Source organism: Perna viridis, chromosome 5, assembly GCF_037379345.1.
Source record: "Perna viridis isolate PV_CMFRI_1.1 ecotype Kerala chromosome 5, ASM3737934v1, whole genome shotgun sequence".
In the NCBI taxonomy this organism is placed as follows: domain Eukaryota; kingdom Metazoa; phylum Mollusca; class Bivalvia; order Mytilida; family Mytilidae; genus Perna; species Perna viridis.
The window spans coordinates 15702931-15719319 of NC_142449.1; the positions used below are offsets into that span (position 1 = coordinate 15702931).

General features: G+C 31.4%; 1 protein-coding gene across 22 annotated transcripts in view; it reads left to right on the forward strand.

The window, feature by feature from the left end:
• Positions 1–16389, forward strand: part of LOC148616230 (1-phosphatidylinositol 4,5-bisphosphate phosphodiesterase gamma-1-like) — a 60804-nt gene that overhangs the window by 15140 nt on the left and 29275 nt on the right. For all 22 annotated transcript variants that reach the window (XM_088583078.1, XM_088583075.1, XM_088583074.1 and 19 more), the window contains exons 5-19: positions 1139–1298; positions 1736–1785; positions 2353–2401; positions 2661–2762; positions 4351–4466; positions 5284–5369; positions 5725–5845; positions 7294–7379; positions 7663–7745; positions 8650–8710; positions 9675–9742; positions 11647–11754; positions 13423–13598; positions 14802–15002; positions 16043–16159. In XM_088583078.1, the coding sequence (XP_088439204.1) occupies positions 1139–1298; positions 1736–1785; positions 2353–2401; positions 2661–2762; positions 4351–4466; positions 5284–5369; positions 5725–5845; positions 7294–7379; positions 7663–7745; positions 8650–8710; positions 9675–9742; positions 11647–11754; positions 13423–13598; positions 14802–15002; positions 16043–16159 (1584 nt within the window). The remainder of the gene's footprint in view (positions 1–1138; positions 1299–1735; positions 1786–2352; positions 2402–2660; positions 2763–4350; positions 4467–5283; positions 5370–5724; positions 5846–7293; positions 7380–7662; positions 7746–8649; positions 8711–9674; positions 9743–11646; positions 11755–13422; positions 13599–14801; positions 15003–16042; positions 16160–16389) is intronic.

Genomic DNA, 16389 nt, shown 5'->3' on the forward strand with positions numbered 1-16389 from the left:
TCCATAATTTATTGCTATATTCAACAGAACTCTTCAATTTCATGATCGGTGGATAGAAAATCTGAGAGTGAAGATACCAAATTTATTTTACAGTGTAAATTATTGAACATTTTTACACAGGGATCATTTGATAAATCACTGCTATATGTATACTAGCTCATTTTCATGTGATGAATATTAATTGATTATCTTTGAAAATTACGTAACATGGCTCCATACCTCAAAAGGAAGGTTGTAAATTTATTTGTTGGTGATGGCTGAACTATTAAGGAATTATGATCCAAAAACAAGCATTTAATGAAATTTTACTACCTTAGTTAAGTAAGTGTGTGTGTATCTCTGAAATTGTGCTACAAGGTCCTATGTCAGAAATATTAGGCTTGGATTGATTTTTGGTTATGACCTTTATAATCATTTAGAAATTCTGGACAAATATGGGGCTGAAAAACATTATTTCTAGATTCTTGAAAAAAATGGTTCCATACCCCATAAGAAAGGTTGAAAATCAATGTTTTATCTGTATTTGAATTTGGAATTATTATGGTTGTGAGAAATTGTCATGAGTAAAACTTATCCCTATTAAAGGGGTTAATTGTGCCATCATGGCTTTGGTGTTACACTACTTTTATAAATGATTGAAAAGAATTGAGTTAATTTGAAGTTGATTTACAAATGTAGCAAGTTCTGCTGTTTAATGGTATCTTATTGTCAGTTGAAACAAATGTACTGCAATGACAAAAACTTGAAGTGCAACTCCACATAAATTGTTTAATGAACTTTAATATTGCGTACTTAGTTTATTTATTAGATGGATATATTTTTGTACATGTATTTAGATGACACTCTAAAATGGGAGTTTCCTTCAGAATTATAATTGAATAATGGAGTATTCTAATAAATTGGGTTTATTGACATACATGGAAATTTGTCTAAACCAAATCTCTTTTAGAATTTAAAATTGGTTTGGTCTAGACAGGTGTTCAGTTTACAAAGGTTCTATTTACTTTGATGTACTTCATGGTTTGGTTTAGACAGGTGTCAGTTTACAAAGGTTCTATTTACATTGATGTACTTCATGGTTTGGTTTAGATGGGTTTCACTATAACTGCTACATGATATGGATTTAATCATATTCTAGGGCCACACTGAAACATTTTAAAGCCTGGTTACTGAAGGTGAATTGTAAGATAAACAACAAAGAGTTAAGAGATAAATTCCAAGAGGTTGCCAGAAATTCAGAGTCCATCCCCTACCAGTATTTTACTTTGTTGTTCCAGAAAGTTATCCATGTACCTTGGGTAAGAGACAAACTTGTATATTCACTTTTGCACTTTTCTTTGACTTTCGTGCACCTACTTATAACACTTCCAAAGGTCACTTGCCTTTAATTTTTATAACCTGCTATGCAATGTGGCAAGGTATTATGTGATACCCTACAAAAAGTTGCCTTCCGTCCCATTGATGGTTTCCTGATGATAACTTGAGAAAGGATCAATGATATTTTTTAACCTTGCACAGTTGTTAAGTACCATAAAATATAGGTTATGTTTGATTGTCAGCATAATCAAAAATGTAGTTCTCGAGTTAAGCCATTTGTAACATTTTACCATCCCCCTTATTTCACTGGTACATGGAATGGTATCACTTAATGTTCCATGAAAGGTGTGTTTAGTTTTGATGTTTAACAAAATATACTTGTTGATTTCATATAATTTAATTTTGGTTTATTTTTTAGATTATTGACAACTACTTGTGTAATTTTATTGAGAGCCAGAATTCTAAAAAGTGAGTGATTAATGCTTTCATTATCTAGTCAAATCGGTTGTTAGTGACCTGCCAAGGGAGATCAAAATCATGATAAGACAGGTGGTCTCTATATACAGGTTAATTCTACATAAAAAGCACTACATAGAAATATTTTAATTATAGTCTTTCAAGACAGGTTATTTCTGAAAAAAGTGGTTGCAAGGGACAAGTTTGACTGCAAATGCTAATGTCACACAGTCTCCATTTTTTTAAATATCCACTTGACAAAAAAGATGTAACAAGTTTATATATCTAGTGCTTCCTTGTTCGTAAAAAATACTTTCGTAGTATCCAATTCAACTTCTTTTCTAGATCATGTATTCTATTACATTTAGAGTATTCTTAAGATGGACACTTCACATTGGGAATTATATGAAACTGTCTAAGATATATGTTCTTTTGTGGTTTTTATCTGTTGCCACAAAACAAATAATATGAACTTTTGTAGGAAAAGATCATGTAAAAGTACTTTCCTGTAAGCAAAATTTTGATTGCAATACAATTATTGTTTTGCATTGAGATTTTGAATTATGCACTGTTTTTCAGAATTATTACACCAGCAAATTTCCAGTCCTTTTTAATTCATGAACAAAAAGTAAGTATGTTCATATGTTTGCATTTGAAAAATATATATTGGTCACTAGCAGCAAAAACTTAGCCAAATTAAGTATGTATTGGTTAATCTCTACAAACTGCATATATTCACATGCAATCTGATGGAAATTAGCCCTATCAATTGTTCCATTCAGCGACTTCATGTATGATTATAACATGTGACACTTGAGTCTTTTAATATTAAACAGGTATAGTTTAAACTGGTGTTTAATTGATCAGCATATATTTTTGTGATGTAGGAACCCTGGGCAGAAGATCTGAATTGCGTGAAGGGTGTAATGGTCGATTTTGTAGCTGATGCCATGCGACACAAAGGAAATATATATTTTGAAGAACATGAGGTTAGTTTATTTATTGTTTTTTAAACTTTCAGTAAGTTTATTTTTATCAAATAAAATACAGTAAGTCTGCAGATATAAATATAGTTGATTTTTTATTAGATATCACATGAGAAAGTAGAAAGAGAATTTATATAATATAAAAGTTGTTATAATATATTGTATTACTATAAATAAAAAGAATATATTTTGGCTTTATTTTCTACAGATATTGATATTAGCAAAACCTAAGGAACTCAGTTTTTTCTGCTTTCACTGATGATTCTTAGAATGTTAGAATATAGCAATGTTTACATCTCAAAACTATACTGCAAACCCTTAGTCAGGGATTGCGCTGGGCTTCGCCAATGTCACATATGCGATTTTTTATTTGATCTGGCAACAAAAATAACCAGTTGGCGATTTTCTTGGTGCCTAGGTTTTGTATATTAAAATTGACATGAAGTTTGTCAGCAATTCTCTCCAATTAAACAATTGTGTTGACACCTGGTCAAAGTTAATTGACCATAACCAATTTAAGACTGAAGCTAAACAAAGGTAATTAGACCAGGTGACAGTGACTCACAACATCCTTCTGGGAGGTATCAATCAGGTGTAAATATATTATTGAGCCAATCAAAACTCTCACCAGCCGGTCAAAGGTAAACACAATCATGGCCATGTGCACATGGTTACATACAAGCTTCACGGCTCTGTTATACAATATGATACATTCAGAAACAAATTTATTTTATCACGGAATATATTAAATCTAATTAACACTGATTATCCTATCAGGAAGTGTCTAAAAAACTTCGAAATGCAAGAATTGATAAAAGAAAATGGATAACATTTATTTACACTTATGTAATGTACTTTTTTTTGGTAGGAAAATCAGTGAACAAATAGATGGGATTTCCATCTTCTAATAAAGGAAATACTGAAGACATTAAGTCATAATATTCAGATAAAGAGAATTAGAGATAATTGAAAAGGGACACAATTAATGGTCCATTGTAGTTGGCTAGAAATTTAATCACTTGAAAAAAAGAATCAAGTTTGTTGAAAATTTATAAATAAAAGACAAAATTATATTTTAAAATAAACTTGACTACAAAGTACAAAGGTCAACATGTTTAAAAATCAGGGACTATACGAGCATAGTAATATAAAGTCCTTGATAGAAATTAAACAGCTGTTTCTGAAGTGGTACTTTATTATTTTTGCATATAAAAATTTACAAGTGTTTTTAGATCCTAAGACTAGAGCTAAAAACTTGCTTTATATATACATCATGTGTGTATCTTGGATACATGTCATGAATGAAGGAGGTATTTTGATGAATTGATAACTCATCAATGGACTTAATACTGTCATATTCTAAAAAATTTGAAAAAAAAAAATTGGTTCCCACTTCGGCTCAAATTTCTTAAATTGGCATCATAAATTGGCAGCTGGCGATTTTTCTGGCGACAGAATTTTGAAAGCCAGACCAGCCCCTGCTTAGTAATATCTTATGTTTGTGCATCCTGAAACGGAAGGAGGAAAATTAAAAATTGGATTTTTATTTCAACTAAATCTTTGTGAGAGCAAGTTTTTTTTTTTATTTCAGTTTGAAGATTACATGTTTTCTGATGCAAACACTGTATGGGATGTCGATTATGACAAAGTTAATCAAAGCATGGACTTTCCATTATCCAATTATTGGATAGCATCTTCACATAACACGTAAGTTGAGGTTTGTGGAAAATCCTTTTCTAAGAACACAAAAGTCCAGTAAAATTTAGTCTTTAAAAAGTAATTTACTGTATGTCATCTCTGATTTTTAGAGCATTTTAACAGAAATAATTCATAAGGACTCCATTTTTGTATTGCTTTACATGTAGCTGGACATTTATGTTGTCCTTTTTTCACTCCAATTGATTGTACAGGATAAAATACTGACATAAATAGTCGGCCCACGGTAATACAATAATAAAATAGAATCTCTACAAATTATTGTGACTCCCAACAGAACTAGTTTCTTCGTGTTTATGAAAAGACACAGCTTATGAGTTGCATGCAATATTGACATTTGTACAAAAATTTACTCTGAATAGATAAAACTGATCTATGATGTCTGCAATAAGACTGTCAAGACAGTCATTTGTTTGTGACTATGGTCATATGTTTATCAGCGTTTTACCATGGATGTGGTCCAAAGACCTTTGACTCATGTCATATTTTAATTAATGGTAACAGACATATTTGGTTCAAGCAAATATTACCTTTCATTGAATAGCTAGACAATGTATGTAACATAATGTACAAATTTATAAAACTGATTAAATCCATTCATATTAACAGCCTAATTGGTTGGAATTTGAAATCTTAGGTCAGTAAATAAAGTGCTTGACTTTAAATGGAATGCATTTGACATTTGATTTTCTCTTTTCCAATTTTTGACCAACAAAGTGATTTGTCATATAAATGATTAAACCCTTTCATATATTACTGGTAAAAAATTCTAATTCTGATTAGGTATTTTTGTTTGATTACTTCATAGATACCTGACAGGGGACCAAGTACAGAGTACGTCATCAGTAGATGCTTATGTTAGGTGTTTACGGATGGGCTGTCGTTGTATAGAATGTAAGTGATGGTCTTACCCTTTCCTAGTTGTTTTAGTTAACTATAGCTCTGTCAAAACTGTTAAATATTAAGACAAGACCTTGGACTTTGGTTTCCAGCCAGATATCAATTTTTCAAGTGTTTACAGAATGGGTACTATGAGTTAATGAAATCAACATCCTTTAAGTCAGCAATTTTGGGCAGAATCATTCAGTTTGATACCACAGAGTGTCATAAATTGTTTTTTTACCATATTTTGTTTATGTTATATTTGTACATGTTATATATTATGTAAATTATGTTTTTGTTATTACAATGTTACCTTTCCATGTATGCATGCTAACTAAATATGTACTCAGTAAGTTTCATTCTTCAGTGGACTGTTGGGACGGACCAGATAATTACCCGGTGATATACCATGGACACACACTGACATCCAGAATTCGCTTCCTAGATGTGATACAGGCAATCAAAGAACATGCTTGGACTGCTTCAGAGTAAGTTATCTTTTGTATACATTGTATATAAGTCTATGGTTATCCTGTTAAATCTACTTCTAGCTCCGATATATGTACACATGATATATTTAATACTAAAAAATATGTTACACTTTGTTCTTCAGGCCACAAACAATGATTCTGTTGTCCTGTTTAAGATGTTCAAAACTTAATTGCAATAATGAAATTAGTCTTGTGATTAATTAGATTGTACCTTACTCCATGTTCTGGGGCTGTACCTTTTCCATGTTCTAGGGCTTTACCTTATTCCATGTTCTAGGGCTGTACCATACTCTGTGTTCTAGGGCTGTACCATACTCCAAGTTCTGGGGCTGTACCTTATTCTATGTTCTATGGCTTTACCTTACTCCATGTTCTAGGGCTGTACCATTCTCCATGTTCTAGGGCTGTACCACACTCCATGTTCTGGGGCTGTACCATTCTCCATGTTCTGGGGCTGTACCTTATTCCATGTTCTAGGGCTAGGGCTGTACCTTACTCCATGTTCTAGGGCTGTACCATACTCCATGTTCTGGGGCTGTACCTTACTCCATGTGCTGGGGCTGGACCATTCTCCACGTACTGGGACTTAAGCCCTTTATTCTTTTTTTCTGTATCTATATCAGAAGACATTTCTCATTGTAAAGCTTTGATAATAGTGTTGAACTAATGAGGGAAAATATTAAGTGTCAGTCTGTAAGAATCAAGCACTGGATAAAACATGGCATATAATAACCATCTGCTTGACTATCAGTACCATCAGTATCTTGGAATAAATACTAGATTTTCCATTTGATTTTGGTGCAATATAAACAATTTCAATGAAAGGCACTGTAAATGAACATTTGGAGAGCAGACATTTCTGTCAAATACTATGAAAGTGTTATAGTTCATAGGGTACCAATTTCATTGGTTTTTATGGGTTTGTTACTAAATTTGGTTCCCAACGTAAAGGAAATTTCCCATTTGTGTAGATGATAAAGTTGTCAAACCCACAAATTCAGGAATCTACTAACAGATATTTTTTCCCAAACCACAAAAATTGGTACCCACGGATAAAAGTACTGTCACAGTACCTCAGTTAATGAAAATTTTCCAAACCTATCCAACGATGCAGAGGACTAGTGTTAATCATTTAATATAGTAGAGACTTCTCTGAGTGAAAGTGTATTGTCAGATTGTTGGGTTTTCGACATTTTCCCGTTTTGCCTGATTTTATAAAGACTTGTACTTCATTTATAAGGAAACAATCTATGTTTGTTTTTTTGTTGGGGTTTAACGCCAGAGCAGCAATATTTCAGCTATATTCAGGCAAGGAAACAATCTAGTGTAATTACATCATGAACAAGAATTTTACCATCAAAATCCCAATTAAGTTATAAATGGTTTTACAAATAAAAAGTTATATAATTGTTAATTTTCATCCTGCAATGTATGTTTGTTTACAGTTACCCATTGATATTATCAATAGAGAACCATTGTGGTTTGGGACAGCAGAGAAATATGGCAATGGCATTTAAGGACACCTTTGGATGTAAGTATTGCTGTCTTGTTAGAAATAATATACAGCATTTTTACTTATAGGCCCAAAGGGTCCAAAATTTGTTTTATTTCAGCAAATAATTCTTTCTTGGGTTTCACTTAAGTATTTTCAATCTAGTTATGCATTTACATTTAGATTACGGTCCATTGGGTGCAAAAAAAAACCTGGTCAAGCAAAGCAATCAGGAACATTTTATTTAGAATATTAAGTGTTAGTTGTATATGTATATACATGTCTATGTATACCATGCTATTTGTTGATTTTACGATTTTAGCTGAACTACTAACAGAACCAGTTGATATGGACTTCTCAAAACTACCCTCACCTGAGAGATTAAAAAGGAAAATTATTATAAAGGTAGTCATAGTTTATATTAGTCTTGTAAGAGCAGTTTTCACTGTTGTTAGCTTCAATTGCAAGATTTTAACTCACCTATACAGAATATCAGGGTAGTTTTTTTGTTTTTTTTTTTCGCTTACCTATGCAGAATATTAGTATTAAGCACATGTCGACAGAATATCAGTTTTTTAGCTCACCTGTGCAAAATGTTACGGTAATATCAAGTTTATTTCGATAGAATATCAGTTTTTTAGCTCAGCTGTGCAGAATATTAGTATTAAGCTCATCTTGGCAGAATATCAGTTTTTCAGCTCTCCTGTGTAGAAGATAGAAGTAGGTTAACCATATTTGCAATTCATTGTAGTCACAAAGCTACATTGTATTTCATGATGTATAATAACTGCTTCAAAATATCATGATAAAATTAATAAAATACATTTTGATAATCATATAAGTAGATTATGTCATTGGAGAATCAAGCACGCAAGTGAATTTATTTTAATTTTGTTGTTAAGTAGCAGTCTTTGTAAGAATCATGCGAAATCTGAAAAATGTGATACACCCCATAAAAGGTTACATATTTTTATTTTTGTAATTAAGTTGTTTTATGGGTCTATATTGTTAAATGTGTAATTATTCATTCATGTCTGCCTGCTCTTGGGAGATAATCAACACTGAAAATACAATAGATTCTATCGTATTTGAGTGTCATTTACAGAGTTATCTCCCTTAATTTTGAAAATCTACAGTGCATTCTATATAATTTTTATATCCTATGAACATGGGTTATATGAAAAATCACATGTAACTTTAAGTTTACTATGACATTTCAAACAAAATATCAAAAATAAAAATATGTAGGCTTTCCAACCATGAATCACATTTTTCATGATTCTTATGTGGAGTGCGACTTCAATTGTAGCATAAGAAACTACCTAAAGAAGGCACTGAAGACCAGATGATTACTTTGAGACAAGATGACAGTAAGTCCAGTATTACATAATGTACAATTCACTATTTTTCCCAGAGAATGATTTTGTAAGATAGAGGTAGAGAGTATAATACCAATATATACATCATTCTGTCCTTTAAGATGGTGCATGGTCCAATTGTACATGTATTGTCTTGGTAATTAACTAATCCTAGAAATCAAAATCACATTCTCATTTCTTTGAATTTTTACAAAATATAAACAGTTTTCTAGTTTCACATCATATATTCTGGGGCATTGTGGTATGGATTTTGCCTTTCATTGAAGACTGTAGGGTGACCTGTGGAAGTTTTGTTCGTTGGTTGTTTTTTTGGTGGATGTCTGTCTCATTGGTTATCCTACCACATCTCCTATTTTTTTTATTCTATTATTTGATAATGTGCATTTTGAGTTTAATATATATGATAAGTAGGGAATAGTTAGCTGGAGAACATTGCTCACTGGAATTTATATGATATAAATGTAATTTGCACAATTTTTAATGAGCTGTTAGAATTAAAAATCAATGAGAAGATCATAAACATCTATCTTTAGATTGAGACACACTATAGTACACCTCTGTGCATCAATACACAATATGATTATAACTTGTTGGTACCGTGTTTGCTGAAGCATCATTCCTTTTGTTTTTCATTGTATTCTGATAACTTTTTTCTTATCATATGATATTTTAACCCCCATGGTCAATTTTTTGTGAGGTTAAAATATATAACACTGGAACATCATTTCACAAGCCCAAATCAATTTTTACTAGCCCCAGGCTTCAGGCTAGTGGCTAAGGCAAGCATTTTGTATTTCATACTGAAAAAAAAACAAAAGTGGCAGACCCATCATTTGATTTACATATCTTCTGGTCTGAGCAATGTGATCTATTTAACACCAACAAATGACTTTTCACACCAATTTTTTTTTTATTCAGGAGTATATTTGTAACTTTAAATTGTTTGGTATTGTAGGAGATACAGATTTTAGTGCCTCAGCTTTGAAGACTGGTGTTTTGTATTTAGAAGATATGGTCGAAGGAGTAAGTGTTTTCTTTATTTTTATGAATTTTATTAAAAGTTGTTTGATGGTGTTTTACATGTATTTTTTTTTTTTTTGATTTAATAATGAGGTTCAATTTACTTATGTATTAAGAATTAGTAGATTTTTCTTCACCAACATTAATAGATCATGTATAAACAAATTCATTCAACTGAAAAATTTCTTTGTTATTCACTGTGCTCAAGAGCTTCCTAGAAAATGATTACATTGTCTACTTATGTAATATTTGTGTTCAAATTATAACTGTTATTTACTTTGAATGAAGATCAAAGTATGTGAGTTTCATTTTTATAATGTTTTGGGTGATGCTTTGATTTTAATACTATTTGGTGTAATTGTATTGCTGTTTCTCTGATTCTACCCCTGGATATTAATTTAGTTACCTGTCAATAACACTTTCCTAACCCTCTTATCACCCACCTTTTTCTTTTTTCTTTCATTAGTTAAAGTGAAATTTGGTGCCTGTGTTTAAAAAGGTTGTCCTTACCTTAAATCAGAATTCTGTTTCCAATTAATAGAAAGAAATCTTAGACAATGTAAGATAGAAATCTTTTGATCTTCTGTTTGTTTTCTTTTTTCTTATTTCATCACAATTAAAAGTATTATGTACTGCTATGATTATTATTATTTTTATTTGATACAAATGTTTTCCTGATACATTTGTATAGCCCTATGAAAATAAAACAGTTTTGCTCAAATGAATATTATTTAGGGTTCTTTGTATTTTTTCTTTCAATTCAATATTTAAAGCAGCTTTTTTTAGGAATTTGATTTTTTTTTTTTATTTATGAATACAATAACTTAACATCATACATGTGATTGTTTGAACGTAACATCACATTTACAGAAATACTTTTTATATCTGTGTGTTGTATCATTTGATTTGCCGTCTGTCTATCTAGTTTTCTGCAATATTTGGAAGTAAATAAGGCTTACAAACTATGCATAGTGCCAAACATAATTTGTTTTACTGATTATTTACAAAGGTGGTATGTTAACTTTTTTGTGAAAATTGGAATAGTATTGTTGTAAAAATTTTTTTTGTAAATATCGGTATTTTTATGCAAAATCACAGAAACTACATGAAATTGAAAGTTGAAAGAGATAGTTTCACTAACACTAGTTCCCTGAATACTATTTTGTTGAAATTCAACTTACTACCTAAAATTTCCTATTTGCATATTTGAAGCCTAAAACTATATCTGAATCCTATTAATGGTGTACAGAAAATGCACACTGTTGTGTCATAATTAAGTCTTATTGAGGTAATAAAATGCTACTTCTATATATTTTTCAAAGTAAGAGGATAAGGGGTATTTTTTAAATCCCAAAATATAGTTGTAATGATACAGAAGGCTATTTTTGTACAAATATCAAAGAGTTCAGCAAATGTGCTCTGTATGAAATGAACTCTTCCAAAATGTGGCTAAATTTTTTTATTTTAATTCATTCACATCTTTAATATCAGTGTAACACATATACTAACAGCAACAAAACTTTTGTTTTTAATGAAGGCACATATTCAGCCAAAATTTTTTTTAATTTGAAAAGATTAAGTTTTTGGGGCTGATTTAAATATTTTCGTAACATACCCAATGGTTTGAATTTCAATTATCATATGAAGTACTGTGAAAGCACTTAAATTCGTGGATACCAATTTTCGTGGATTAGGGAAGAAACACAAGTTCGTGGATTCTTGACTTCATGGTTTTGTAGTAATTTGTAAACACACCAATGGAAATCTCCTTTTCGTTGGAAACCAAATTTCATGGTTTGGCCAACCCACTAAAACCACTAAAATTGGTACCTCACAAATAATAGTACTTTCACAGTAGTCTCCTATCCTTGAAGTATGTTGACAACAAGTTTTGATATTTTTTTTAGGTATGGCATCCTCATTTCTTCGCTTTAACTCCTACTAGACTTTTCTACACTAAAGAAACTGATCAAGATAATGATGATGAGATGGATGATGATTCTGTGTCACAGCAGGCAAGTGTACTACATTTATTCTGTGAGGATTCTACCAATTATACATCTAATTCATAGATGCCACCATGCAGTGGGTTTGGATCATGGTTAAAATAAATCTTGTTGTTACCGCTTAGTGAATGAAACATGTTTTCATAAAAAAAAACAAATCGGATATGTCGGAGGAGCCATTTGCCACTTCAATTTCAATTTTAGTGATAATTACTGACAAAAGTTCCAAATTCATGACAAATAAATTTTTTTTACTGATTGTATCAAAAATCGTTGGCATCTATGCTAATTAGACCACCACTTATTAGATTGTGGGCTATATTGCAATCACCGTGTCTGTCTGTCTGTCTATTACACTTTTATGATGATGTATAACAGAAATTTTCTTATGGATTCTTCCACTTCCATGATTGATGGTAACGGTTGAATAAGGCCTAAAAAAATATGTGTTTCCGGTAACACCTTTACACCTTTTTCAAGTGCTGACATTCTGCAATTTTGATTGCAAATACTGAACTCGCGCTGGCGTTCGCCATAGCGTACTTACTGTGATAATGGGTCTTCACACCAGAGAGCGATTTAAATACAATAAAATGCAAATCAGTGACGGAAAATGCCGAAATTCCAATTTTTTTTTTTGCTGAGGCCATATAAAAGTTAGGGTCAGGGGCACAAACTAGGATCAGTCGTGTCACTGGAAACACATATTTTTATTTTTAGGCCTAAAGGTTTTCAAAGCACAAATACTGACTACTGATACTCTGATTTCCTTGAATGCCATAAATATCTGTGTAACAGACTCCAAAATCAGGGGTATGAGGAAATCTTAAAAAGGCTCTTACCAAATTCTATTTTAGGTATCAGTCCTTGGTAGAAAAATACTCAGTTTCTTAAAACGATGAGTTATGATTTTGTTTTTTGTAAATTGTTCTTTGTACTGATGTGAATGCTGATTTATGAATTATGACAATAGCATGCAAATCCTTTTAATCACTACTGGTATAGTCACACCGCAATGGAAGAGGGAGGTTTAGTGTGCTGTAAAAACTAGATTTAACCCACTATTTCGTTTGATGTGCCTTAACCAAATCACGACCGTTCTGGTACCAGCTGCTCCGGTGGTGTAATATCTATTTAGAAAGATTTATTTTGGACTGACTTGATTATGAATCAGATTAGTATTTGGTAATTTTGTTGTTACCCTTATTTAAAAAAGGTATTATTTCAATGTTATGCTCTGTATGACAAAAGTTATATGTAACAAAGAAGCAATCTTTATCAATACGAGTCTGAAAGTGGTATATGCATGTTAAAACCCTACAAAATTCCTTTTGAATTCTTAGTCAGGAACAGTTTCAGACCAAATATCTAGTCCTATTTTGTCAATTGGTTGGGATAAATATTGTATAGATTTATCTGATATTGGCACTTTGCAGGAGTTGTCATTCTTGATTTGGTTGATATGGAAGGAAGATGAGTATAGCTTTCTTCCAACTACGTTTCTGTATACAAAACGAAATATAGTTAGATAACAGTATGTAGACCAAAACCATCATTTGTTCAGTAGGTTTTTCCGTACCTTGTATCACCGCTACAATTGGCATTGTCTGAATTTTATATGGATTGGTACATTAGAATTATTGAGAGTAAATGCAGTTTGATATTTTTTTTTTGTAGAACTCCATCCTGTCAAGTGCTGAGTTACATTACAGTGAAAAATGGTTTCATGGGAAGTTAGAAAGTGGTCGTAGAAAAGCTGATGAATTATTACATTCACATAGTAATTTGGGTGATGGGACCTTTTTGGTCAGGGAAAGTGAGACTTTTATAGGAGATTATTCATTGTCCTTCTGGTAAGAAAAAAAAAATGTTTAGATGTACTGAAAATTCAGAAAAATTGATTGCATTTTTTAAATAATTTTTTGTACTTTTAGCATGTTATTCAGTTAAAATAAATATAATGATGATTAATGTTTAAATGTTCAGTATCATGGCAAATATCATCTGTGCAAATTTGGTCGAATGTGTGCCACCATTTTTAGGTTTTGCACAACTTCATCTTTTTAAAGCTTTTAAATGAGGTGAACCATTCAGGCTCTTGATAGCCTCTTGTTTATTAATGGTAGGATATTAAAAAAATTTTGATTTTATGATACGCAATCACACAACAACCAATCACAACAGCAAATTTTTTGGGTCACTGATTCATATCACACTGTCCATGGTGTAATATCACAAATATGTAGCCGTCTAAGAAGTAGATAAAATAATCATATCATACAGATATGTATTTAACACATTTTTATTTTATTTTTTTATTTTTTTATGAATGTGTGAAATTTCATTACTGAAACAAACTGTGGTTGGCTTCTACCTTGACTTTTGACTTTAAGGATATTACTTTTATTCTAAAATCACGTCACTTAGGTGATAATAAGTCTAAAAATAAACATTGCCAGGTGCTCTCTGGTTTTTAAGTAATTACATATATTGTTTGTAATAACGAAGTTAATGTTTTATGATGGTTATTGCACGTTAAAGATTTATTGTAAGTGCCAATGAAAAAATGGAAAAATCCTGAAAAGTACCTTAGTATTGTGATTTCATATACTTATAAATATGTATCACTGTAGGATAATTGGAATTAAATTTGGATCATTCCTACTTTTAAAGAGGTTGTTATGACAGACTTTAATATTACATTTTCACATTATTCTTCATTAGTGTTGAAAATAAGTTAAAGGTATTACTGGTACTTGTTTTAAAACATGAAATTTTTGTGGCAGTTTTATTTTTTTATTCTAGAGGTAAGACATCTATGTAACACAAAAAATAAACTGTTGTGAATTTCCTGAAGGACATAATAATACATTTTTGTTGAATGATTGCCAATCTAAAACTTTAAAACATATTGATCACAGAAACCATGAAAAAAGTCAGTGGAAAAATTTTCCTGTTTACAGTACTTGATCAGCAAGCTCTGGTAGTACACTTCACCCATACTGATGTTATTTTAGAGAAGTCAAGTTTTAGCAACATTTTGTTTTATTTTGTAGGAGAAGAGGAGAAACTCAGCATTGTCGTATAAAAACAAAGCAGGAATTAGGACAGTTAAAATACTATTTGATAGAGACTGCTTTGTTCGATAGTTTATATGATTTAATTACATACTATAGATTTAATCCGTTACGTGGACATGATTTCTCTATGCGCCTCACAGAACCTGTGCCTCAAGTCAATAGTCATGAAGGAAAAGAGTATGTTCAACTTTTTATATTCCCTTACCAACCAAGTTGCTAAGGGATAAACATAATGTCAGTCTATTTGTAACATCCTTCTGAACCCTCTATAATTAATATCCTTCCATGAATTGTAACCACACTTGGCACATATTTAGTCTCAAAGAATATATAAAAACCTATTAAGAATACAGAGTATTATATTTTCTCAACCTGGTGATGCCATGTTTCTGTTACCCTTATTACACAGTCAAGTGATGTCATGCTTTTTGAACTGATTAAGTGTGTTAAATTACGTAATTTTTTTTTTCGACAGTGGCCATATTTAAAAAGGGGGAGAATTGTGATCCCGCCATTATTTTAACCCCACCACATTGTTTGCACCTGTCCCAAGCCAAGAATTTCTGGCCTCTCTATGTATTGTTTCGTTTTCGCTTTCAGTTTCCTTTCATGTTGCATGAGTATATAGGGGCATCTATTTCGCTGTACTTGTGTATAATGTTGTTTTGGGGCCAGCTGCAGCCTGCCCTGTTGTGTGAGGGTTTACTAATCCTTCACTGAATATCCATGGGTGGCCTTGAGCTGACATTTTTCTTCATGGTGGGGTTGGTGTTTCTTTGACGCATTCACCATTTCCATGCTTTTTATTTTCCATTATTCTTATAAATCTTTGTAGTTTAATCTTCAGTTAAATACAATTATCAATTGAAACACTCATTAAAGAATGAGTAGAAAGTGGTATGGTTAATATTTTATTTTTCATTAATTAAAGCTAAAATGCAAAATAGAAGGATCTGCTAGTTGAAGTTATTCTTGCATTCTTTTTTTTTTTGTACAAGAAAACAGGCAATAGAAAAATAACATGAGTACTGGAAACATTTAACAATATTAATTAAGAAAGGAATATTTTGACATTTGTCTATAATTACTATGATTAGTACACATATGTCACATTCAGTCTTGAATTACAGGTACCTTTATATGAGTTACACATGTGACTTGGGACAGGTACCTTTATATGAGTTACACATGTGACTTGGAACTTTGTTTTATTGTAGATGGTACCATCCCAACATGGAGAGAGCAGAAGCAGAGGATATGTTAAGACGGATACCAAATGATGGTGCCTTCCTTGTCAGACGGGGTGCTAATAATACTTATGCAATCTCATTCAGGTAATGTATTTAGACACATTTAGTTCTCCAGATCTGCACTTTTTGATTTTTCCATTATTTGTTATATTTTAAAACTGGTTAACATTTTATATCAAACTGTTAGTTTATAAAATGGCGGATTTTTGGCTTCTGCCACTAAGTTGCTTCAGTTTTACCAATAGCCATCATTCCATCATTCTGTGACTATTAATTTTCAAGTCATTTTATATTAAATTTTGAAGTAATATAAT